At 44.8% G+C, this 27404-nt stretch overlaps 1 protein-coding gene across 10 annotated transcripts in view; it reads left to right on the top strand.

The window, feature by feature from the left end:
- The window catches only part of ZHX3 (zinc fingers and homeoboxes 3), a 65504-nt gene extending 38382 nt beyond the window's left edge, over nt 1-27122 (top strand). For 5 of the 10 annotated variants that reach the window (XM_065565863.1, XM_005295325.5, XM_065565862.1 and 2 more), the window contains 3 exons: nt 15055-15140; nt 19503-22447; nt 25033-27122. In XM_065565863.1, the coding sequence (XP_065421935.1) occupies nt 19648-22447; nt 25033-25043 (2811 nt within the window). In that variant the 5' untranslated portion in view covers nt 15055-15140; nt 19503-19647 and the 3' untranslated portion in view covers nt 25044-27122. Of the gene's footprint in view, nt 1-12932; nt 13012-15054; nt 15141-19502; nt 22448-25032 lie in introns of those variants that run through there. The other 5 variants (XM_065565864.1, XM_005295327.5, XM_065565866.1 and 2 more) reach the window with 2 other exon arrangements.
- Nucleotides 27123-27404: the final 282 nt, after the last annotated feature.

The raw sequence follows: 27404 nt of genomic DNA, 5'->3' as shown, positions 1-27404 counted from the left end.
TAGGTTCTTCGCCATGGAGACTGCTGTGCGTTCCTTATTCACAGGATGGGCAGCATCAAGCTTTCCCTGTGCTGTCATGCTAGTTAATCCCACATCTCCTTGGGCTCTTTCTAAGGCTATGGGTACGTCTTCACTACCCGCCGTATCGGCGGGTAGCAATCGATTTATCCGGGATCGATATATCGCATCTCATTAAGACACGATATATCGATCCCTGAACGTGCTCACCGTCGACTGCGGAATTCCACCAGAGCGAGCGGCAGTAGCGCAGTTGACGGGGGAGCCGCGGCCGTCGATCCCGCGCCGTGTGGACCCCAGGTAATTCGATCCAAGATACTTCGACTTCAGCTATGCTATTCACGTAGCTGAAGTTGCATATCTTGGATCGATTCCTCCCCCCCCCCCGCCCCCAGTGTAGACCAGCCCTATGTTTACACTAGCACTTTCTGCATTAAAACTTTTGTCACTCAGGGGGTGTGGAAAAAACACGTCCCTGAACGACAAAAGTTTTAATGACAAAAAACTCTGGTGTGGACAGCGCTTTGGCAGCGGGAGCCATGCTCTTGGCAACGAAGCTACTGCCCCTTGTTGGAGGTGGTTTTATTTTGTCGCTTGGATAAATAAAGCAATAAAGGGCAGCTGCACATCACACCTTACAACAGCACAGCTGAACCGTTGTAAGGTGGACAGTGTAGACATAGCCTACGACTGACAACTGTAACTGGTTTCGTGCTGTAGTGGACAAATGTATAGCAGAAATCAGACTTAGACCACCAACTCCCGTCCCATAGGTGCCTCCTTTGATTTTGGCTAACCTGGGTTGGATTTGAACTGGTGACCTAGAGAAGAAAGGCTCCAGAAGTCCATTACCAGTTTTCTGAATTCCTTTATTTTGTGGGCTGCATGCTGACACTACATATGCACTTTTCCAGTATGCTCTCCTGTGCGGAATCCTGCTGGAGTTTAGTTTATCATGCTGTTAGCTGTCAGTTAAGCTAAACACAACGAATCATCTATACTGTGCCATACACACGATTGATAACATGGCATGATTTAGACTGGCTAACTGAAAGGTAGTCTCACTGCATTCTGGAGAAATAAGGGATAGTCTTATGGCCTGCTCTGAACTGAAGGGATAATCTAAAATGAAGAGAGGTGAGCTAATATCTTAGTTACATCAGATGAGAAGAAACATGGCCAGGTTGGGCTCTTGCTTACAGTGGTATAAATGAGGAATAATTCCTTTTCAACTCTTAATTGAAGGGGATGGAAAGTGGGACTCCTAATAGAGTTTTTCTCCCAAGGATTTCCATTAAATAGATTGTAACAAGACCAAAACAGTCAATAAAAATCCATTCCTCTCTCATTTGAGGTTCACTTCCTTCCAACTGGTGACGTTGTCATAGGCCTACTAATTCTCCAGTCAATCTAGTCTAATTTACAAAACAACCTGCTCAAAAGCTTGTCCCTTCCCCCAACAGAAGTTGGTCCAATAAAAGATATTACCTCACCTGCCTTGTGTCTCTTATATCCTGGGACCAACAACACCACTACAGACAATCAGGGAAATAGACTGACTTTAAGTAAAACCCAGCATCCAGGCCGCCTTTATGCTTCTTAAAAAAGCAAAATTGGTATAAACCCATTCTCTACTTCTATCCTCTCACATGCCTTTGCAAGTGACCTTTCAGGACATCTGATTTGGGTAGATAACACAACTATTAGCAGACTAATTAGTTTTGGACCCAGACAATTTCTTGATTCTGTTTTAGAATTATTCATCTGGCTTTCTGAAAGATGAAATTACTGGATAGACTTTGTAAATTACATTGTAGCCAAAATGCAAGTTACTGCATACCCATTCCACAAAAGAGTCAAAGGAAGTAGAAGTTGTAACTGATGCAGAGTTTCACCTGCCTAGCAGAGAGTTGATGGAAAACTTTTGTTCTCGTTCGAGTGGCCTCTGCACATTCCCACTCTTGGGTCAGTGCAGCTCAGCAGGCACTTTGGGCCTGCAAGTGTGGGCCTAGTTGTCAGATCAAGGGACCTGCCAAGCTGCAGGACTGGTGCATCCCAAGAGTGGGAATGCTAAGAGGTTATCTTAAAAAAAAAAACAAAAAAAAACCCCTCTGGTTACAGGTGAGTAAACGTCATTTTTTCATATGGGGTAGAGAATGAGATCTAAAGAAGAAAAGTAAACTAGTTTAGGATATACTTTTAGATATATTGATATAAAGTGTTAACTCTTTTTTTCTTTAAGGTAACTTTATAGATTTACCTTTGCATTCAGGTAAATGTAAAAAAATATATATATATACTGGTATTTCCATAATTTGATGGTAATTTGTACATTAGTTTTGAAACATATAGAAAAAAAACCCTGAAACTAGATTCTATAAAATCTGACAGTAATTGGGCAATACTTTAATTCCTCTTCAGGAGTTATTTTAACAGGATAAATCCAGTCTGTAATGTGTAACTTCATAGAAATTCTATGAATTTTGACTTGCATATGATAGTAATTTCCTTTATTATTTTTTCCTAAATTTTTGGTTTTGCCAGGTCATATTAAGATTTGACTTGGAGCTTTGAATGTGTGTCACTAGTGGAAGAGGAAATTGTAATATTAACACCATCTAATACCTTAAACATATTCAGGGATATAGCAAAATTGGATAATATGGGGTTATTTGTATTTTAATTCTTTCAAATTGCACTCTGAGATCTTCAAACTGGCGTCTGAAAGGTACTAAAATAACATACTCTATTGTATAAAGCTTTGAATACAAAGTGGAGGTTAGTACATGGTTGGCAGTTCACGGGTGTGCACACTAATCAGTGACTGGGAAGCAATTCTTCCAGCGTGCCTGGAATTCTTAAAATCAAATTCTCCATATTAAGGCATTATCCTGATCCACAAGTTTAATGACTACATCAATAGTTTGAAGTAAGGTTTAGAGGGAGACCTCTATTCGGAAAAACAAAACCCTTTTAAATAGGCTGTCACAGCTCTTTAAAGTCTCCCTTGTCCACCCCATATAGCTACCAAAAGATATTTCCATCAAACAGTTATTGAATGGCTTAGTGAGCTCCTGTCCACCACCTGCTGAGTCTCAGCAGACAGCTCAAATATTGAACAAGCCATAGAGAGTGGTCTCCCATACCCCCACATAGTGAAGGTTGCAAACCAGCCAGTCTACTTTAGCTAGTTCACCATTACGTATTGGTGTTCATAACAGAGTCAGCAAGGAAGACCCCCCCTCCACTGGACTGTTTTCTTCAGACAGGCCATCGAGAACACCCTGGCAAGGACTGTACATAATAGCTGAAAGCACCCTTGGTAGAGTTCTGTTTGGAAATTACTTGAAACTGGCTAAATATTTAATATTAAGGATTGTGAAGCCACAGAGGCTAACCCCTCCCCCCCCAGTTACTGGCCATATCAACCCACAGTAGCTGGGCATTAGAGAATACTAGGGCAGGAGTCCTAATTTTCTTGGCTTTCAGAAGTTGTTCTGCTTAGTCTCTCTGATTGTCTGCTAAGTCATTTTTAGATGAGGTGAAATCCCAGCCGTTACACATGGAAGAGGCCTATCAAGTCATCTGGGGTGACGAGAAAGATGATGCAATTTGCTTAGTTTCTTTAAACTACAAGGCAGTGGGGCTTTTCTGTCAGGGGTTGCTCCCTTAGCTTTACACCGTCCCGGGCTACCCACAAGGCAGTGGGATTGATGAGCTACAGTTAGTATAGTCTACTCTCATTACGGTAGCAGGCATAGCCTGACCTGACTCAACAGCCGCATTGGAAAAGCCGCCACAACAATGTCTGGACTGAACAAGAGGGTATGGCAAAACAACAAACTGACAGAACACACAAAGATCTGTGTGTATCGTGCATGTGTTATCAGCACACTTTTGTATGGGAGCGAGACATGGACCTTATCGTCTCATCGGGAAAAGAGGCTCAACTGCTTTCATAGGTGTTGCCTTCATCAAATCTTTGGAATCTCCTGGAGGGACAGTCACCAACACTGAGGTATTCAAGTGGGCCAGTATACCCAGCATGCAAACACTCCTCAGACAGAGACGCCTCCGCTGGCTTGGGCACGTGTGCCGAATGAATGATGGGTGCATGCCAAAGGACATTCTCTACAGTGAATTGGCATTTGGAAAAAGACCCAAAGGATGCCCAAAATTTCATTTCAAGGGTGTGTGCAAGCGAGACCTCAAAGAAATGGACATGGTTGTGGACAATTGGGAAGATCACACTCAGGACTGCAGCCTTTGGAAATGAGCTTAAAAAAGTTATGAGAGGAAGCCGTCCAGCTTAGCAGAGGAGAAAAGAGCTCGCAGAAGGCAGAGCCCAAAGGGTCGAAACATCACCTTTAAATGTGACAGATACGGCAGAGATTGTCTCTCTCAAGTGGGTCTCTTCAGCCACGTTCACGGCTGCCATAAAACCAACTGAGTAAATTCTTTCCCTCTCAGGGGCGCATCCCCATGGTCTCTCGAGACTGAAGGATGCCGACTACTTTCAGCTAACTGAAATGTCTTGATATTAAGGAAAATCTTTTCATTTCAAGCAGCAAATAACTGGGCTGCTTTTATCTCACAGCTGACCTCTAGAAGAGAGACAGATCTTAATAAAAAATAATCGAATCTCCTGTGTAAGGATAATACATTCAAAGTGCCATTCTAAACAGCCAGAGAAAGAGTGGAACTCTGTCAAGAAAGGTTCACAGTGTACTGTCCAAATGACAGTGGATCAACAAATATATTTTAAATGAGAAACAGTTTTCAAAAGAAGCAGAAATTGAGTCCTCTTGGCTCCAATGCTGCTGGATCCAAGGTTTCACCTGTTGGAATTTCAAATGAAAATCCAGATCTATCTGCTCCGTAATATCAACTTTCAAAGAACTATAGGCTCACTGTTAAAAAGAGGTAGAAAACATTCAGTCTAGTTTCTCTTGAATGCTGTCCCAGTTAAAAGATTCACTGTCAATTGATTAGGGTATAAACAGGGACGGCTCTAGCTTTTTTGCTGCCCCAAGCAGCAAAAAAAAGCGCCGCCCCCCACGTCCCCCGCCGAGCGCCGGGCCGCGCCGCCCTCCCGCCGAGCGCCACCGGAACCCCCCCCAGAGCAGTGCCCTCCGAGCCACCCCCCCACCAAGCGCCGGAGCCCACCCCCCCCGCGCCGAGTGCTGCCGGAACCCCCCCCCCCGAGCGCCGAGCCCCGCGCCGCCGGAGCCCGCCCCCTCCCCCTGCCAAGCGCCGCCGGAAACCCCCTCCAGCGCTGTGCCCGCGCTGCACCCCCCCCCGAGCGCCGAGCCCCGCGCTGCCCCCCAGCGCCGAGCCCCGCGCTGCCGGAGCCCGCCCCCGCCCCCCGCCGAGCGCCGCCGGAACCCCCTTCCAGTGCCGCGCCTGCGCCGTCCCCTCGCCGAGCCCCGCGCAACCGGAGCCCACCCCCCCAGCGCTGCGCCGCCGGAGCACACCCCCCCTGCGGAATGCCGCGCCGCGCTCCCCCCGCCGCCCCTTACCAGGTGCCGCCCCAAGCATGTGCTTGGGTGCCTGGTGCCTAGAGCCGGCCCTGGGTATAAAGTCAGAGTAATTAGTCGTTGGTCTACAGCGAGGCCATCATATGTTCTTGTGAGATCTCTTGGAACCACAAGCACAGAACGGGAGAACTCAAAGATCCACATGGGTGCTGCAGGAAGTGGTGTGGGTGATTCAGAGAGTGGCACTCTTTAGAGAGTCAGTGATGAACCAATGCAACAACCTGATGTTAGACAATTTAGGCAAGATTTTCCAAAAAATTCAGCACTCCCAATTGGGGCCAGATTTCCCCAAAGTGCTGAGCCCCTATTTAGACACCTGAATAAATGGCCAGATTTGAAAATTGCTTAGCCTTTTGGGTGCTGAGCTCCTTCGATCATGTGACCTTACGTGGTGCAGTGGGAATAGCTGGATGCCAAGCACTTTTAGAAATCTGGCCCTTATTCAGGTGCTTAAATGGAAGCAGAGCTTATTTGAAAATCTAGTTCCAGCTGAGTGCTCGAAAACCTGGCCTTATCCTACTGAAGTTTTCATTCATCTGAGTCTCAAGTCCAGGATCTTGACCATTTAAGACACTCAACAAAACTCCCCTGGCACTCCTTTAAGAGTAGGCATGTTAATTCATGGTACTTGGACCAACTTGCAGTTCTAGAATTACACTCTGTCCCTAATTTCCCTCCTCGGTTTCAGCTGGATGCAGAATTCTTCACTTCCTGTCCTCAGCTGTTGTGTAGCATTGTTGAACATTATTAAACACCTGCCACTTTCTACCCCAAATATGGCAGCATTTCAGTGGTGAGTGATTCCTCTCTAATCCTTACCACTCAGGGCTGTTGTGAGGCCTGTAAATGCTTAAGCATTAAGACATTAACTGCTGGCAGCCAATGCAGATCCCACTGATAACAAATGGAAATCCAGGGATGGTCTTATTCTGTTTCCGCAGCACCTAGCACAATGGGGTACTGGTCAATGAATAAGGGCACCTACAAATAATAAATAATACTGAACATTGACAGAAAACTGCACCCGATTTGCTCCAACAGTGATCTCATTTGTGACACTAGCCATGTAGGAACCCAATGGAGGAGAGGGCAAATCAGTTTCCAGTTTTCCTTAACAATGGCTTAAAAATAAGAAGAAAATGTAAAGGAGGTGCTTGAGGCTTAGGCACTAGAGATTTGTATTATTATAAAGCAGGTAGGAAATTAGCTTTGTTCCTTCCTTTGAGCTCCCACATTGCCAGTGTCCCACATAGTGTTGCTTTTCCACTACTTGGCCACTCATAATTCACAACTGGAAAAAAACAACAACAGCATTGTATCCTTGGTGAAATTTACCCTCGTGGCCCATGGAAGGCTCCAGTTAACCTCTGTGTTTGACCTGTGTATTTGGAGGTAGTTGGGCATGTAGAGCAGCTGCAGGTGAGCCTCTGCATAGCTTGCAGGACAATCTGCAGCTCCACAAACCTGCCCACAAGTTGCGGGTGTTGCGGTAGCTTCAGCACAACACAACTTCCACAGGCTTTCCACAACAAAAGCCATTTCCTCAGGCTTTGTGCTGTTTGAATAGCAACTAGTGAGAATGTTTTGCCTTGTGAAGGCTCATTTGGCTGACCGAGGGAACTGAAAGCAGTAGCGCTTTAAAATAGCTTCAGGAAAAAGCATAGGGCTGCCTTTTCTTTTTACCAGTAGAACTCAAAAGTCGGTCTGTCTCTGTCTTATTCACACACACAATGATGGGTGACTATGAAGACATGGGGACGATAATTTGCCTCAAGTTCTCCTAACAAACCTGGTCTTCTAAAATAGAAACAGTGCACTTTTAGGCCCACAGGTATATTTCTGGATAAAAGCCCATTCTGCGTTGCTAACTGGACAGACATATTATTTCAGGTCAAAATTTCATGCATTTTTCTCCCCACCCATTTCCTTTACCGGCTTATGACACACAGGAACTACACCCATTGCTTGACTATCCTCTTCTGACCTTTTGTAACTTGGCTCTGAACTGACTTTGGGTCTTTAGCAACACTGTCAGAAGGGAAAAATTCTTTCTTAAAATTCAGCCAACTCCTTCCTTAACATGGAACAGTTTGTTCAACTGAAAGAACGAGCCAGTTCAGTGAGCAGAAAACACATTGCCACAAACTAGCATATTCAACAACGAAATGAAAGCTGCAAAGGAGATCAACCATATTGAAGCTGCAGAGGAGTGTTCGTTAAGCAAGGCTCTGGGGGAGAAAAATCCATAGCTTGAGCTTAAATGTTTGCACTTGGCTTTTCAGCTACAGTAACAGTAAATTAGGAAACACTAGTGGATGCTAAGCTAGTGCTGGCATATTGCAAAAGTGCAAGATAAAGTAATCCTGAAACACTTTTGGGAAGGGGATACAGAGCTGTATTAGGAAACAATCTGCACTGCAGAAAGTAAACTCATCAGTTTCTATGTAGCATACTTAAGTACTAAATGTAACAACCTGGTACTTCCCCTTTAAAAAAATTGGACCTTATAATTCTTTGTTCCGCACAATGACTTTCTTGGAATTACCTCTCCTCCATGCCTTATGCAGCCACTTGGCAGCTTGTGATCAACATATGTCTGAAGCAGAGTTGGGGCCTCAGTGGGAGGGCTCTGCGAGTCCTAACATGGTTTCATTGGCATGTTTCTTGAATGCAGTCATTGCTGGTGGAAACGTTGATCCCAGTATTGTTTGACATTAATATTACAGTAGTGCCTGGAGACTTTGACCATGTTGAGTCCCTATTGTACAGAGGCATAGCACAGTCAAAGCAAAATCGATGCCCTTCATGTGCTCAGCGGCCATATAGTGCTTACATCTGTGAATGGTCAACCAGCCTTCTGCAGCATCTGCTGCCCATCCTTTCTCTGCCTCTTAAAAGATCCAAGTGATGTTACCAGAAATCCAAAAATTGATGAAGATCAATCTGATCTCAACATACTTCTTTGAGCTGAAAAAAATCCTTTCTGAGCTCTTTGCCAGCCGGCAAGGAATCAGTGTTCAGATGCCCTCCTCTTGGCTTGGTGAGTGGTGGTTGTCATGTTGAGTATGGTGTACAACAGTCAGTGAGTGAAAATGTGTAGGGGAACATTGGGTTTAATGTGTCTTTTTTTCACAGACAGGACTGTGCAGTAATATTAAACTACCAGGATATTCTAGAGAGAGCTGACTCTGCTAAGCTGAAATTGCACTACATACCAAATGATTTGTGAGCCATTAAGCTCTGATACCTGATTATGAGCTTTAAGCAACCTGGGCTAGAAATTGCTGTACATTAAGTGAGCTGTGAGCACAGTGTTAAACAGTATTATCCTAGATTAAAATACAACTCTATGGTATACAAACAAAAGTAAGCAATGTGCAGTAAGTTCAAGTGACAGAAATCAGAGCCTCAGTGGATTTATAAGCATTCACATACTGTTTTGTATAGCACCGGCCCACTTAATGGAATTCATAGCGATAGTGCTGCCACAGGTGACGGCTTGGATGTAGATGAAATGATGTATTCCTTGAACTTGTATGAGAAACACCATCCAGTGTCTCTCACTGGTGGCAGTGGTTCTCAGACTATAGTCCTTAGCTGACTAGTAATCTCTAGAAGCCTTCCTGGTATTCCCCAGAATGAAATGTTCTGCAAACCGAACAGTGTGGGGATTGGAGTTGAGCATGGAGGTGAGTCCCTGGGACTATATTTCTCATGTGGAGTGGTTTGTAGAATGAAAAGGTTGGGGAACCAATGATCTTACAGTCAAATTTTGTCTTCTTGAGTTCTGGATACTTGATGATTCCAGTACAGGGATTATTGAGAACAGTCCCCATTTTCATCACGTTAGGAGTCAACCTGGTTTTTGACAAACAGGTCTAGGTGTGTTCATCAACCTCTGGGGCACTGATGAGTGTGCCAACATACACTTGTTGGAGTGTGGTGCCACTTTTAATAGACTGTGTTGCTGCCTTGTCAGACTTCCGCATGCCTTACATAGAACAATTACGAGCTAACCTGTAATGAAGCCCATGTGCAATAGATCTTCTCTGAAGAGGTCCAATGGTATGACGTGTGTGTAGCATTTAGCTTCTTCTGTTCTTAGCTCATACAAATGAGGAAAAAATAAAAGGAGTGAATGAATTAATGTTCAAACAGAAGCATGCAAACACGTGGAGGATGCTTGTTTTGTTTTGTTGATACTGACATCCTATGGAAATATGGCAGGCCGGCTGGCTCAAACAGTGACATGTTGCCAGTAGTCTAAAGGTTATATTATCCCAGTGACCTATTTTTATACTATAATTGCGTTCTGTTACAGCTACCGCTTTCTAGCCCGTAGTCTCTCTTGGTTGCATGTTTCTTTGAAAAACAGAAGATAATCCGCAGTGTTAATGCAGAATATAAGTTTCTTCACAACTAACAAAGCCACTAACAAGTTGTTGACGTTTTTGGAGGGACCTGTTCACAGTCACACACTGCAGTTTATAAGCTGATGATGGCATAAAAATAAAAGCGGCTTGAAATGGGTAAATAAAAATGATTGCAAGGTAACAGAGAGGATTCCTCTTAAACACTTGTTTTACGTGACCAAATACGGTTGCGCTTAGATGGACCAAAATGTAAATGAATGGCTTTGTTCAACCTGTCCAAATGAGAATAGCTCTATTCTACTCTATTCTGCCAACTAATAGAGAATGAATACGATGATTCAGTCAACCATTTTCCACTGCCTGTAAACTGGACATGCATTTTCAAAGCCAGGCTTAAACGACAAAGTGCCCTGAACACTGGGCATAAAGAAAAATTGTTTGTTTATTCCTTAGCACAAATGTCGACTTGTATGATGTTGCTTGAAACCGCAGAGAACCTAGGGTGCGTTTATAATGCAAGATAAGAAGATACAAACAAGCTGTTATTGCCCTGATGGTTTGTCTTGGGGGATGATTTATTTTGCAGGTATCCTGATTTTAAGTGGATGTGATGTTAGCACAATGAAGTAGGTGTGATTTGTCAGAGGAAATGTTGCTGATCAGACATTCATGTAATTAGCTGTCCCTCAGAGGGTTAAACAGATCTTGAATTAAACGTTCTCCGATCTTTTTATGTTACACGCTTCTGTTCTCAGGGTATAGATTCTGGGTTGCAGAACAATGTCAGCCTTGACCTGATTCTCCCCCACACCCCTTTACTTCCCTCTTAATAGTGGATGCCAAAGATGTATAGGCCCCACATCCGGCCCACAGGCCCGTCCTGCCCGGCCCTTGAGCTCCTGGCTAGGGAGGCTAGCCCCTGGCCCCTCCCCTGCTGTCTCCCCTCCCCTGCAGCCTCCGCTTGCCACGCCGCCAGCGCTCTGGAGGGCAGGGCTGTGAGCTCCTGCCGGGCAGCGAGGCAGTGTGGGTGGCTCTGGACGGTAAGGGGGTGGGGAGTGGGGGGGAGGTTGGATAAGGGACAGGGGATCCTGAGGGGCCTGTCAGGTGGCGGGGGTGTGGATAGGGGTCAGGGTACTCAGTGAACAGGAAGCAGGGGGGGTTGGATAGGGGGTGGGATCCGGGGGGGGGGGGGCGGTTAGAGGTGGGGGGGTTCCGGGGGGGGCAGTCAGGGGACAAGGAGCAGGGGGCGTTGGATGGGTCGGGGATTCTGAGGGGGGCAGTCAGGGGAAGGGAAGTGGGAGGGGGCGGATAGGGGGTGGGGGTCAGGCTGTTTGGACAGGCACAGCCTTCCCTACTCGGCCCTCCATACAGTTTTGCAACCCCGATGTGGCCCTTAGGCCAAAAAGTTTGCCCACCCCTGCCTTAGATAAAGATAATCCAGAATTCCAAACAAGGCTTGACACAGAATGTCCAGGATCTGTGCTAAGTTGGAACGTACCCCAGTGCATGGGGTCTTGCCTACCAGTTTCTGCAGAACTTTCAGCTCTAAAATAGCAATATGTCTAGTGCTTGTGATTGTGAAGATAGTGTGATCCCATTCAGAGTCGTCTTCCCCTGTGCACTGCCAAAGCCCAGATTCTTGGCTTCGTCTCTGGGCCTTTGGAGGGAAGGAAGAATTTTGTCACCTGCTACTCAGACTTCACAGCCCAATGTGCAGGAGCAGGTGATTTCCACTCCAGTCTCAGGGTTTGAAAATCCTTGCTGTGCAGGAAGCTGAGCTCTGAGAAATTCAAGAGGGGTACATATTTGCTCACCATCTGCACTCTCCATCTGCACTACAGAACCATGCGGGTTCAGCTAACTGAGAGCCCCCACCTGTGGCTACAGACAACAGGAAGTCTCGGGACTCACCCCTGAGGTGTGAAATGCCTCCACTCACCTCATTGGGTGTTAACGCGGATGTTTCTCTGTATCTATTTTAGGCCTGCTCTACACAGAGTTTAAAAACTGATGAGTTAAACTGGAGCAGCTTGTTGTGTTTAGACCAGGCCTTAACTTTATCCTTCCATCACTTATCTGTCTGGAAATTCAATAGTCTTCACCAGCCCCCTCTCCCACTCAGCCGAATGGTGTGTGCACTGGCAGTGAGGAGGATAATTAATCTGACTAGTGACCTCCTACATGATTTGTCATGGGCTGATTGCAAATGCAAAACAAATATTAATGACTAACTGTAGAGAACAGATCCTGGAACCCACTCAGCTGATAGACATGTAGGATGCCAGCTCTGTGGCACATGTGCACTTACGGTCCCTCTCTCACCCTATGGAGTGCCTAAGTAAACGAGGTCAGTCTCTACTGATGGACTGAAATAGTTAGCTGTAACACAGCCATTATGCCAGGTTATCTGCGCACCTCCGGAGTGTGTTGTGAGACCAAAGGCCAGTGTTTAAGAGAGATCGATATGCCTGGATAAACTTGCTTCTTAAAGTGGTAGTATTTCCATAAAACATTTCATTTTAGTAACACCTGGGTAACCTGTCTGTTAGGTCTGGATACACACCGCAGTAGGAATGTTTGCTGGCTGATCCCAGCAGTCCTTTATTCATGCTATTTTATATTGCTGATTACTGATGGACATCTGGGTACATATTGGGGAGACGCACCTCTTTCAGTTGTTTCAAAGTAGTATATGGATCTATGAATAAAGTACGATAGCTTGTTGAAGGAACACAGTAAACACTTCTTAAATGTAAACTTCTTCCTGCTTTAAAGATAGCCTTCTTCCTTTAAAACATATCCATAATACTATGTGAATCAGGGACCTGCACATTTTTAGTTTAAAAATAAACTAATATTATTATTATTAAAGAACCAATCATGTGTTTGGTTTTGAACAAGACAGGAAGAGTAAGCCTGGCCTTGAGAAAGTAGCTAACAGGCCCATAAAGCATCAGGAAAACCATTAATTCTTTTTTCTTTTTCTTTTTTCTTAATAGAACATTTGTGCTCAGACTGAGCTATGTCAAATTTCAGAGCAAGTTTCTGTGTCCAAATCACAGTACTCTAAAAAGAAGATACTTGTGTGTATTATCTTTTTTATTTTTTTAAAGTAAACATTGTCACAACCTTAACTCCACAGCTCCCAACATTTCAAGTGTTTAAAGCAGGACACAACCCCACGCTGGTTTGTCCCATCTGCCTCTCTATAGATGAAGACAGAGGGGCAGCCGGGCCAAGCCTGAGTGACAGTGCAACCCTTGCACCAGGTCACAATGCCACTCAGTTTGGAGGGCTCTTTCAAATGGGGGCCCCAGGGAAACTGCACCCCACCAGTGGCCTTGATTGTGGGAAATGTTCCCTTCAACTGGGACAAGAGGTTTTGGGGCCAAAGTGGGACAGTCCTGTGAAACCTGGGACTGTTGGGAGGTCTGTAACTCTAGTGGTGGGAATGGGGTGGTTGTCTTACCACCTTCTGGATTCCAGCAGTAAGATAGTAGCTCCAACATTTAGTTATGGTGTGCATTAATTTTTCATTTCTGGGAAAGGTTTGCAGAAAGTCACAAATTAATCTTCTAATTGAGGACCTTGGCATTGTGTGGGATGAATGTTTTGTATTAAACAGCCTAACTCATTAATTCACTGAAACATTTAAAACTAAACCAGTTAAATCCAGCTGAGCCGAAAGTTCAGACCCATGAGTGCATAGTTTGAAACCTTTTAAACCTTCTTTTGTTAATATGTATAAAAGTAAGCTCCCTGAAATTGTAAACCACAGTTTATAATTGGTCTTTAGATATTGTTTTCCTTGTAAACAAGGACACGAACATGCAAAAAGCCAGCAAAATACTAAGACGACAATGTAATGGGTTGTTTGTGTGTAACAGAGAGAATGAAAGAAAGCAGTTATGCTTATAGCAGCAGTATTGTTTTTTCGAGTGATAAAATTAATACAGATATTTACATAATTGCTATTGTTTAGATCCTAGGGTCTGAGCATTTTAAAATGCAGGCTTCCTACCACACCACCCTGCTGAACCAGACCTGAGCATCAGTTAGTTGCCACAATACTAGTCTACTGAACAGCTTATTTTGTGAAGTCTGCCTGGGCCTGACCTGATGATACATTGCTGGTGTAAACCTCTGCCGGCAGAAGGTGGGGCTTAAAAGGCCTGGCCAAAAATTAAGCAAAGCCAAGAATAACTTGCTGAGTAGATTTTCATCTATTCGTAATCTACACACAGTGTTGATAGCAATTTCACTATGTGCATTTAGAAACCAGTACAGTGAGAAGTCTGTGCAACTCCCTAGTGTGGACGGAGTTATACCAATATAAAAGTGCTTATACAGAGGTAGCAAACTTTAACAATAGAAGCACCTTTATGCTGCAGGGGTCCTACCAATTTTTAACTGTCAATTTTGAAATTGATGTACAGTAGAACCTCAGAGTTACAAACACCAGAGTTACAAAGCGACCGGTCAACCACACACTTCATTTGGAACTGGAAGTACGCAATCAGGCAGCAGCAGAGACAAGCCCTCCTCCCCCAAAACGCAAATACAATACAGGACTGTGTTAAACGTAAACTATTACAAAAATAAAGGGAAAGCAGCATTTTTCTTCTGCATAGTAAAATTCCAAAGCTGTATGAAATCAGTGTTCAGTTGTAAACTTTTGAAAGAACCCCCATCATGTTTTGTTCAGAGTTACGAACACTTCAGAGTTATGAACAACCCCCATTCCCGAGGTATTCGTAACTCTGAGGTTCTACTGTAATTGAATTGGTACAACACTGTGCAGACAAGCAGTGATTACCCTACTGTATCATCAGCTCTGGTGCAAGAATAATTGATGTGGTGTGAATTTGACTGTTTTGGGCCAGTCTCACCCTGGAAAATTGTGTTTAAAGGAAAACTAATTCAAATTGTTCAAAGGAAAAGTGTTTAAGTACTTGGGAGGTTAAGCAGTGGCATGTGCTCCCTCACTTACATATGTATTACGTAGGAGTATATTAAACATCAATAGTCAACCTTTATGGAAGTAGAAGTCATTGTTTCATTACCTTCATAACTCTGGTGCTGGTATTTCATTCAGCTAACGTTTCATTGCTACTTTCCATCCACAGGCCAGTGTGCTGTAGGGTAGTATATGTGAAACAAAGATCCCATTTGAATGCATGACTCAGTCTGAAACATCCAAAGTGGTAGTAAGGTAAGTTCTGTTTTTGTAGTGATTTTCTTTTTTTTTTTAACAGTGGTTGATTCACTATTACGTTAACCAACACAGTTGAAAAATAAAGCTTGCCTAGTTTAATGATAGAATCTGTAGGATACCCCATTTACATATCACACTGGAAATGCACACAAGATTATTAGCAGATTCTGTAAAATGCACAGGAACCACAACCATGCTCTTAACATTTTGATGTAGTCAATACACGACTCAGTTGCATCTGAGACTCTGAATTAAGTCTAGTGTGGTTATCATAGAAATGTAGGACTGGAAGGGACCTTCAGAGGTCAACTGGTCCAGCCCCTTGTGCTGAGTCAGGCCCAAGTAAGCTGAGACCATCCCTGACAGGTTTGTCTAACCCGTTCTTAAAAACCTCCAGTGATGGGGATTCCACAACCATCCTCGGAAGCCTGTTCAGAGCTTAACAATCAGAGTTAGCAAGTTTTTCTGAATATCTAATCGAAATCATCTTTGCTACAGAGCAAGCTGATTACTTCTTACTCATCCTCAGTGGATATGGGAGAAAGATTGATCACCATCCTCTTTCTAACAGCCCTAAACATATGTTAAGACTTATCAGGTCCCTCCTCCCCTCAGTCTTCTTTTCTCAAGACTAAACATGTCCAGTTTTTAACAACTTTTCCTCATAAATCAGGTTTTCTAAACCCTTTATTGCCCTCTCCTGGACTCTCTCCAATTTATCCACGTCTTTCCTAAAGGGTGGCACCCAGTACTGGACAGAGTGCTCCAGCTGAGGCCTCATCAGTGCTGAGCAGAGTGGTACAATTACCTCCCATACAACACTCCTGTTAATACAGCCCAGAATGATATTAGCCTTTTTTGAAACCGTATCACGTTGACTCATATTCAAATTATGATCCACTATTACCCCCCGATCCTTTTCAGCAGCACTACCACCTAGCCAGTTAGTCCCCATTTTGTAGTTGTGCATTTGGTTTTTCCATCCTAAGTGTAGTGCTTTGCACTTGTCTTTATTGAATTTTATGTAATTGCTCTAAGGAAATTGACTTACCAGTACACTTGATTACATTTGTCTAGTAAAATACCACCATCCTTAATTTCAAGCTAAATTTACACTCTGTTGTCTTATATTAAGTTAATATTTGTCTGAACCAAAACATGACTTTTATGACACCCGAAATCTAGATGTGTCCTCAGCTGTGATCCTAGCAAAGTTTGTTTGGGTAAAATGCTGAAGTACATACAGACACTTTATAAGCATCAAGCAGTGCTATTGATTCCTCTGCAGGTGGGTCAAGCAATTCAGTTTTAGCAAAACAGTGCTGATTACCTGCTCTAAAAGGTGACTGTAAAATGGCACAATGCTATTCTTTGTATGTTTCAATCACTTTGTATCAAATTTACTCAGCTGATAATTAAAAAGGTGATTTTTATCTATCTGCCAACTCTGCAAACACGACCTGGGATCTTTCTGGCTCTTGCATAATCTCCAATAATAGAGATTCTGTAACTAGAACTCGATTAATAATTCTGCTGAAGATGCACAAACTTGCAGAGACTCCAGATCTGTCTCCCACAGCTGAGTTGGCCCCGCAGAGCCAAACAGGAGTAAGAAATAATGAAAACTTCATGCAGCAAACTGAGTAGGTAGACAAAAAGCAGATCTGGGCAGTAAGAAGACTCATTTTCACGGTTGTTTTTGACTCAACACTCGCGGCCTTTAACGTTATCTTTTTATAGTTTTGTGGCTATTTTTGTTGTCATTCCTAATTGACTTGACTTAGAAAGGTCATCCTAACCTCACACGTGTCAAATAACAAGGCATCAGAAATTAGGATTGGGAGTAGGTGGCGATTGGAATTCAGGTCTTTGCTGAATAGCAAAACTCTTGGTTACCTAAGTATTCTGCTCACTAGTGCTAATAAAGAACGTGCTGCTCCTTTGCACAGGGAAAGGGCATCCCCAAAAGGTGGGATAGAAACCTCACAAAAACAGGTATTGATAATATGGAATTCACACTACAGAAGCTCAAGATCATAGCATCCATCATGCCTTTTGGACTTCCAGCTTTTTCTACAGCTTTTGCAGAGCACACGGTCAGTTCTGGGGCCAAGTTCAATGCTCACTAACGGTATTTCAGCACTATTTTGTAATCTCAAACCAACCCACAAGTTAGAGTTTCTTATCAGAGTGTTTTAAATTGTGCATGAGTGTTGCTCAGGATAGGACTGGACATCCAGACTCTGTTATATAGCTAGCTTATTTTTCCAAAGGTGTGGAGATTTACTTATTTTTGATGAACTTGCAGAAGTTAAATGCTAGTTCTTCAGCTGAACTTTAAATTAGGATCCTTCCTCATCCATATCTGAAGCAATTAATTAAAAAAGAAAAGTAAAAGCAGGTTTTGCATAAGTACTAAGAAAATTATTCACCTGATCCCCATGTTTCTGTGCATGACATCAGCACAGAAAATCTGATAAGAAAGCTGGTAGACTGCCAGTTCACATTGCTTATAACTGACAGTAATTACTTACTTGGATCTTCTAATAGGATGATAAGTCAGTTTTTAAGATCTACTTTAATTAGTGTTTTTATAAATATCTCTGTGTTACTGTAAATCTTGGTAAAGTCTGGCACAAAATCTCTGTGTAGTAGGTTCTATGGGTCAGGCGCCAACTCCGTGGGTTATCCAGGGCTGGAGCACCCTTGGGAATAAATGGTGGGTGCTAAGCACCCACTGGCAGCTCCTCTGGCAGCTCCCCCCCCACTTCGCCAGCGCCTCCTGCCGATGAGCCCCACAGGTCAGTGCCTCCGCCTCCTTCCCCACGCCTCCCATCCACCACAATCAACTGTTCCATGGTGTGCAGGAGGCTGGGAGAGAGGAGGGAGGAGCGAGGATGCGGCGCACTCGGGGGAGGGGGCAGAACTGAGCAGGAAAAAGTGAGGCGGGGAGGGATGGGACCTTGGGGGAAGAGGGGAGTGAGGGCGGAGTACCACCGGCACTTTGAAAAGCCAGCACCTCTGGGTGGTCATATACTTCCAAGTGACTGTGCAATCTGGAAAATACTATTTTATTCTTGTATGCAAAATCTAGATTTTCCCTTGAAAAGAATGGATATTATAATCCATGTAGAAGGCTTTGAAATTCAAATAAGTTGACTTAAGTGTTGTTGATGAGAGAAGTGCTGTAGGTAATAGATTGGAGAGGGGTTAGAGGAGAAATGGGCTGCTTCAGATTGGCTATTCCCCTTCTCATCTGGATCAGTTTTGGCAAATTATTCATGATGCCAGCTACCGTAGACCATTTTACTGCCTTCGGCAGGTGAGCTCAGGCATGGAGCATCCGGTGTGCACATTGCAGACTGCACCAGGTCAGAGACAAGATTGTGCCTTAAGACCTGTCCAGCTCTAGCCTTCAGCAGAATATTATCTTGATCTAGAATTACTAGAACTTGTGAAGAAAAGACAACACACAGTAAAATTAAAAAAAATAAACAATAAAATGCTGTGGTGACATCTCTTTCCTCTCCTTGATCTCCTGCACCCAGGAAAATGGCCACGTGTTGTGGAGGCCTTGCACTTCCCCAAAGAACACCTAAATGCCGTTAAATAGAGTTGTCTGAACCTTTAAAGCTACAACAGTGCGGCATTCATGGGTCCCATGGGAGAGGGAATCTAAGAAATAAGTGTGTACACTTCAGTTGCTCTCTTGGTGAACCATCTTCCCTTGCAACTCTAGCTGAAGACTAAACAGACCCTGTTAAAACCATGCCAGAGGGGAAAAGTGACACAAGACACTAACAAAGTCGGTGTAGATTTTGTGAACTACTGCAAGGACGGCCAAAGTGCAACACTCTGACTGTAGCCCTACCCCTCTGCTCAGCACTGCATCGGACATTTCCACGTGCAAGGCCCCCTCTGGACTTAGTGCACAGTGTAGTCCCCTGCTTTCATGGGCTCCTCTTCTTGCTAGAGATTGATAGGGCAGAGGCAGGAGAGGAGTCTGTATGAAGAAATAGTGGTGATTTGGACCATAATGGAAGCACATGAATTACACTCGGTGGGTAAGCAAACAATAAGCAGCCAGACACAGCCCAAGTCACCCAACTGTGGCCCGGGATCTCAATATTATGACTGTGTATGGCTCACATATCTAATTCTCCCTTCTACACAATCATTTGGACAAAAAGCAAAACAATCAAACTCATTATCGCCAGCTTCCAAACGTTTTCAATTAAATATTGAAATGATTTATCTTGTGAAGCAATTAAAGTACCATAACAATTACAATCAGAATGTAAAGTGTATATGTTCTGTCTAGTGCAAAGCTTAGTAACTCTTCTCTCTTCTCTTCCTCAGGTTCAATGGCAAATGTAAACATTTGTCAACACTTGAAAAATATTCCTTTGGACAACATGGATTTGCTGGAATCTAGAGTTCAGAACACTTGCAAAGAACAGCGCTTTATTTTTTAAAGCATTAATTACCTGGATTGGTTGCAGCGATGGCTAGCAAAAGAAAATCCACAACTCCTTGCATGATACCGGTAAAAACAATGGTGCTGCAGGAGATGGAATCAGATGCTGTGGAAAATGATCATGAAGGAACTCAACAGCACATGCCTCCTGAACCACCGGCAGCTGGTGATGCTGTTATTAACAATAGCAGCAATAATGCAACATTGTCTAATGGGCATCGCAGTATTATGGACGGTGATACTTACTTGTGTAAGTATTGCGATTTTGGATCGCAAGATGTTAATCATTTCTTTGGACACATGGATTCTGAGCACTTAGACTTCAGCAAAGACCCCTCGTTTGTATGTGTTGAGTGCAGTTTTCTGGCACAAAGCCACAAAGGGCTTTTGCATCACAATGCGGAGTGCCACGGTGGTGAAACTAGCTTCCTCTGGAATGTGGCTAAGCAGGATAATCACACAACAGTGGAGCAAAGTATCTCTGATGCCACCAGCAACCAAGACATTTCAGGAGAATTCTGTGAGGAGGGGGTAGATGGTCAAGCTGAAATCATCATCACCAAAACTCCCATTATGAAGATAATGAAAGGTAAGCCTGAGGCCAAAAAAATTCACATGCTAAAGGAGAACGTATCAAATCAGCCAGGCGATGATTTGGCGATGAAAGATGGTGACCATTCATTCACCAATGGGTCTTTGCCAGCCAGCCGGTCAACAGCCAGCTCAGCAAAATCATCTCACATAGTCAATGGCTCCATATTGGGAAACGTGCCTGTTTTGCAGGCAGGCGTTGCACAACTTGTGTCATTGCAGCAGCAGCAGCCGCAGCTGCACCAGGACCTACCCACGTCCAAATCCCTTCCTAAAGTGATGATTCCTCTGAGCAGCATTCCCACGTACAATGCAGCCATGGACTCCAACAGCTTCCTGAAAAACTCCTTCCATAAGTTTCCCTACCCTACAAAAGCTGAGCTTTGCTATTTGACTGTCGTGACCAAGTACCCAGAAGAGCAGCTTAAGATCTGGTTTACTGCCCAGAGGTTGAAACAAGGCATTAGCTGGTCCCCAGAGGAGATAGAAGATGCACGGAAAAAAATGTTCAACACAGTTATTCAGTCTGTACCGCAGCCCACTATCACAGTTTTAAATACACCTCTAGTTGCAAATGCCAGCAATGTCCAGCATCTCATTCAGGCAACTCTACCTGGTCACATGGTCGGGCAACCAGAAGGAACGGGAGGGTTACTCGTTACACAACCAATAATGACAAATGGATTAAAAGGAAGCAGCTCATCTCTCACGTTAGCAGTGACATCTATTCCCAAGCTCCAACCCATTACGCAACACAACAACGCGTGTTCGAGCAGCGCATCAGCTGTGAAGGTGGTCAACACAGCTCAGTCTCTGCTGACTGCATGCCCAAGCATATCTTCACAAGCTTTCATGGATCCCAGCATCTACAAAAATAAGAAGTCCCATGAGCAGCTGTCTGCACTGAAAGGCAGCTTCTGCAGGAATCAGTTCCCTGGCCACGCTGAAGTTGAGCGTCTGACCAAAATTACAGGCCTTACAACTAGGGAGGTTCGAAAGTGGTTTAGTGATAGGAGATATCATTTCAGGAATATGAAAGGCAGTAGAGCCATGTTTGCTGGAGATAATACAATAATTATTGACTCCATGCCTGACATTACCTTCACTGTGTCACCAAAAGAGATTGACTTAACCTCTACGACAGCAGCGATGCCTGTGGCTCATCACCAAACAAGGCGACAGTCCTGGCATCAAACGCCCGACTTCACCCCAACAAAATACAAAGAGAGAGCACCAGACCAGCTCAAGGCTTTGGAAGGCAGTTTTGCACAAAACCCTTTTCCTCCAGAGGAAGAAGTGGACCGTTTGAGGAGTGAAACAAAAATGACCAGGAGAGAAATTGATAGCTGGTTTTCAGAGAGGAGGAAAAAAAAGGTGATGGAGGAAAATAAAAAAGCAGAAGAAATGGTCCAGCAAGAGGAGGAGGATGCTGACAATAATTGTGGAGAAGAGGAAGACTCCTCAGATGAACTGAGGGTCTCAAGTGAAAATGGTTCATTAGACACCCCAAGCAGCAATCAAACTTCACTGGAGCGGAAAGTTAGTCCTATTAAAATCAATCTGAAGAAGCTTAGAGTGACTGAGTCAAATGGCAAAAATGAATTGCCAGAGGTATGTGCAAATGATCAAGGGGACAACTGTTCTAGCAGGCCACCTACCCCTGCAAAAACCAAACTGAACTTTAAAAAAACAGCCCAACAGCGGCATTTACTTAAACAAATGTTCGTAAAGACACAGCGACCAACAAATCAAGAATACGACGCCATAGTTGCTCAGACAGGTCTGCCCCGGGCTGAGATAATTCGCTGGTTTGGGGATAGCCGGTACGGTTTAAAAAATGGCCAGCTGAAATGGTATGAGAACTACAGGCGGGGTATCTTCCCTCCAGGTTTAGCGGTGATCAGCCCAGCTAGCAAAGAGATCCTAGAGGACTATTACAAAAAGCACAAGCTGCTGTATGAAGATGACCTTCAGAGCTTGTGTGAGAGAACTCAACTGAATTCACAGCAGCTTAGGGTGTGGTTTGCTGTAAAGGCAGACGAAGAAACCCGGGCCGTGTCTGACACGGGAAGCGAAGATCGATACTCGGGCACGGGCGAACAAGCAGGAAGCCAAAAAGGGACATGCGATGCCAGTTCGGAGGTATCTGAGAATAGCGAATCTTGGGAGCCCAGTGGCCAGGAAGGCCATTCGGAACTCTTTGATACATTTAGCCAGCAACCTGCAGTTCAGCTTGGTAAGAAACTGATTTGATGTTTTGGCTGCTTTGGGTAGCTTACCTGTTGTAAATAGGCTCATTCCAGCACCAAGAAGCGAAGTCAGAATGACACTAAACATTGACTGACTAGCAGTTGACACTTGTGGAGTTTAATGCCCAAGATTGGAGGGGGTGAAAAAAGCCAGGGGATGGTTATGGTTAAACTGATTCAGAAAAGAAAGTTGGGGGTGGTGGGGCAAAGGGTGCAACCCTTGGTACCCCTCTAGTCATGCTTGTGTTTTACGTAGCTCCCAGAGTTCAGACAGCAGCGCTGCTGGGACATAGAACCCTATCGCAGAAGTTAAGCAGGGATAAAACCAAGCCGAGAATCTAGTCCATCCTCCTGCCACGAGAGGATTGCTTTACATAGGGCGACTGACTGGGAGGCAGGCAGCCTGGCTTCTGTTGGTTTCCCAGCTGTGTGACCTTGGGCCCATCCCATCCCACCTACACACACACACACACTTTGTACAGTGCCTTCAGATCTATGCATGGAAAACACTGTAAGCACAAAGTACATAGAGCACTGCGAGACGTGCCCGTGTGAAAGTTGGACACTGCCCTGAGGGAAGAGCACTGAGGGGCGGGATTTCCAGTGGAGCTGTGCTGAAATGGCATTTGCTGCCAGCTGCCCTAATGCCCCTTCCAAGTCTCCTCCTGGAAAACAGGGTTGCTTTTGAGCCCAACATGGATTCTTTGAACAAGGTAATATGGGGGGGGAGCTTTTTTGGCAGGGTGCTGCCGGGTGGGTGAGGATGCACTCTCCCTCCTCACCCAGCAGAGCCCCAGCCATTTCCTTGAGGATCCTCAGCAGCTGGACAGTTTTCTGTACTAAACCTCGCTAAAGCACAGAGGCCCAGCAGATCAGGTTGAAGCCAGGCTCCTGCCTGCCACACAACTGTGCTAAGTTTAGAGGCCTTTAAAGAAGTAAGTTCCAATCTTTAGTGGCTTCCCCCCTTCACATTTTTTTTTAAAACACAATTTCTAGACGAGGGTTGGGTTTTAAAGGGACCCTGCTCTTGTGCTGATTGAGAGGCTGATGAGGGCTTGTCTACACTTAGGGTATGTCTATACTTACCCGCTGGTTCGGCGGCAAGCAATCGATCTTCTGGGATCGATTTATCGCGTCTTGTCTAGACGCGATAAATCGATCCCGGAAATGCTCGCCATCGACGCCGGTAATCCTGCTCTGCGAGAGGAGTAGGCGGAGTCGACGGGGGAGCCTGCCTGCCGCATGTGGACCCGTGGTAAGTACCTTTAAGTTCGAACTAAGATACTTCGACTTCAGCTACATTATTCACGTAGCTGAAGTTGCGTATCTTAGTTCGAACTGGGGGCTTAGTGTGGACCAGCCCTTACCGGAGGATCGACGGTTGATTTAGCGGGTCTAGTGAAGACCCGCTAAATCACCGCAGATCACTGTCCCGTCAACTCCTGTACTCCATCAGCTTGAGATGAGTCAGGGGAGTTGACGGGAGAACATCTCCCATCAACATCGCATAGTGTGGACCTTGCGGTAAGTAGAGCTAAGCTATGTCGACTTGAGTTGCGGTGTTCATGTAACTCAAATTGCATAGCTTAGATCGACTTTTCCCTGTAATGTAGACACATTACCTTCACGTTGGTGCACATAACAAAATTCATGTGGCAGGGTGGGGCCGAGGGGTTTGGAGTGTGGGAGGAGGCTCAGATGCAGGGGGTGAAGGGGGTGCAGGCTCTGGGGTGGGGCTGTGAGCTTCAGGATGCAGGAGAGGGCTCAGGATTGGGGCAAAGGGTTGGGGTCCGGGGGTGCTGGCTCTGGGGTGGGGCCTGGGATGACGGGTTTGGGGTGCAGGCTGCCTAGGGACTGTGGTGGGGAGAGAGGATTCACCCCAGCCCTCTGGCCGCAGCAGCTCTGGCTGCGGGAGAGGTGCCTCTCCTCGGCTGCGGCAGTTCTGGCTGGGCTGGGCTGAGGGAGGGGCTCCTCTCCTCGGCAGCTCCGGTGGGCCTGGGCACGTCCGGGGCAGGTCCATGCTGGGGCCGATGGCGAGAGGCGCCTCTCCCCGCTGCAGCCCTGAACCCCTACACAGAGCTTAATAGGCAGTTGCGTGGCCACACGGCTGCTTACAGGAAACTTCGGTGCTGAGAGCCATTGAACCAAACTGTAAACCCTGTATATAATGGAAACCACTTCCAGCCAGGGGATGCTGCAGCACCCCCAGTACCCCTCGTCCCAGCACCTATAGGGCCATCCTCCATCTTGTTAGATCCCTGGAACAGGGTGGTCCAGAGGACGACTCGCTTAACTACAACAAACTTCTGCCATAGGAGGTGGCATTCTGCCAACAGCCACAGCTGCCTGGGTGTAGCTACTGCTTCCTTCCTGCCCCCATGCAATTGCTAGCCTTCACGCTAGCCCTGTTCCTTCCTCCTCACAGCAGGGTCCTGTTCTGTAGCTTCACTTTATGATGCAACCAGCTGTTGCTCAAAGAAAGCTCTTCCAGCAGAAGAGGCCCCAGCGTTACGTGCGGATTTTGTAAGCATGGGACGTGTATTCTGACGCTTGTGTATGTTGTCTCTTTCAGAAACAGATTGACCTTAAACTGCCTGCTCTGAAGGATCTGCGATTACATTTGAGAAGATTGTAAATCCATGGGCCTGATACGAATCTCAGTAGCAGGGAGTGGTGTAAAAGCACTGCTATAATGAGACCTTTCAGTACAGCACATCAGAGAGGGAGAGCAAGAGAATCGGGCTCTTCATGCAGTGCCATCTGCAGCCTAATCTAGAATCTTACTCACCAGCTGGCCAGAGTAGGGCATCAGTAAGATCTTCTCACTCTTGTGACGTAGGATGCTGTTTCCTTTCCAGTGGATAAACTTTCAGATTTCATATTCATATAATGGAACCAACTTTTGACATACAGACAGCCGCCTCGACAAGCATAATTAATTTTGGACATTGATTGTGTAAATGTATTTTTTGCGTAGAAATGGACTATCATGGCACAATACATTTTTATCTTCAGCTGTTTGTAACGTGTTTGTTCTCTAACGGTTGGCAATGTTGCATATGTCCCCGACTCTTGGGTCCCTAGATCAGGGATTGGAGGATACCATCATGAGTGTCAGTATGTGTGTCAGAGCAAGAGAGATCTGAGAAGCAACATGCCAGTCTTCGTAGCAAGAACAGGATGAATTCAGTGGGGTGGATGTAGATTTCTTTCCCTGGGGATGGGGGTGGAATAAGCTATTGAACACCCTCCAATATCCAGTGGGGGGTTGGGATCCTGCAAAGATCAGGAGATAGAATTGGATATAATCTGTCCCCCTACTGCCTGGAGTAATTTTATTTCTTTTATGCTAGGCGGTGGAATGTAGCACAGCCCATTACTCTCCAAGCCTCACATTAATTACTGAGAACTAGCACTTAATGTTTCCATCCTGCTCTGGAATCCCTTTCATTGTTTATAGAGGACAAACTGTTCTTCAGAGAACAAATACAGACAAAAATTTGGCTTTCTGCTAACTTTTCAAGTCATCGTTTTCTAGACAGGAAGCTTGCTTGTTACAACACTAGTTGAATTAGATTCCTTCTCTTGTCCTACTGTGCTAATGCTATTAACCTATACTTATTGGTCCAGGTCACCTTACCTAGTTCTCCAACTGTAGTCCTGTCTTTCTGTGAGCTAGACAATAAATACGTTGCAAACTAGTTTTTAGTTATCTGGTATATTAAGTGCTCACTTAATCATATACCTTTTTAATATGTATATGTCTACAATGTCTTGGGCTATTACTGCTTTAAAGCAGCTTCTTTATTATTTTTGATTCTAGTGTAATTTTTCTTAATGTGGAAGGCTTTATTCTCAGTGGTAGGAGATATTTATTAAATGGGTGAGTTTCAAGCTCTAAGTGACCTGATCTAGTGTAAGTTTATAAAGAGAGGTTGGTCTTTTTAAATCTCTCCCGGCGTCTCTTCCAAAGGTAGCATTTGATTTCTACCTTAAGTCATCTTCTTGAATAGTGTTCCCCTTTCCTCATGTCCGTATTTAGAAGGCCTTACTATTCAATAATTAAGAGGAGTAGCTCTCTTTAGTCATAGCATCATTTGGGAATGAAAGGACTCTAGCAGGACACCTACGCCTGTTAGTTCAGTCTGTGGCAGTTCAGAGAACCATGCTGATAGAATAGCATTTCTCCTTATGCAGAAGACAACATTGCAACTGTACAGGTCACACTAAACCTTTGTTAGAGGCATACCAGCAACAATAATCAGCCTCTCAATGGTGTGAGCTCAACATTTGCATGGCTGAGCCCCTACGTTCTTGCTCCCGAGATCTCAGTTCCACAATGGCTGCTGGAGTCCCTGCAACTGTCATCTTGTATACCCTGAAACAGCAAGGGACGGGAGGGAGAAGGACTAGAAACGTCTAGCAGTGACGATTACTCTTGATGCTACTGGTGGGAATCTGGTGACCCAAGAGTGTGGCTGCATGTACAGTGTTAACTAAAGAGAACAAATACAGGTAAGTCATTTACTCTCTAGTGTCTATATACGTGCAGGAGTATTTAAATATGCACATGTACTGTTCAAATGTGCAATTTTTACTGCATAAGACGTACATTCAAAATGTACACTTTACTGAGTGCTATATAAAGATGTTGGAAACACAGTTTGCCCCTTCAAGGTGACTTTGTTGGCATACACTTAGAAAGAGCCACCTCCAGGCCACTGAAGGAAATGTTCAATCATCACCCTGTGAATGGGTTTCTAAAAATCTTTCTTTCCAGGCACTGGCTGAATTTTTTTGCAGCTGGATTTTAGTCTGCCAGTAGCCCAGAAAAGAAAAGGAAACGTCTAGTCAGCTGAAGGGAATTTGGTCGTGGTGTACCCAGAAAACCCAGCCTTGAAGGGTTAAAGCTGCTAAATGCTCGTTTGTGGATATGTAAAGACA

The sequence above is a fragment of the Chrysemys picta genome, chromosome 13, assembly GCF_011386835.1.
Source record: "Chrysemys picta bellii isolate R12L10 chromosome 13, ASM1138683v2, whole genome shotgun sequence".
Classification (NCBI taxonomy): Eukaryota; Metazoa; Chordata; order Testudines; family Emydidae; genus Chrysemys; species Chrysemys picta.
Note: the sequence above shows the minus strand (reverse complement) of the source record. Positions and strands in the feature narration are given on the sequence as shown.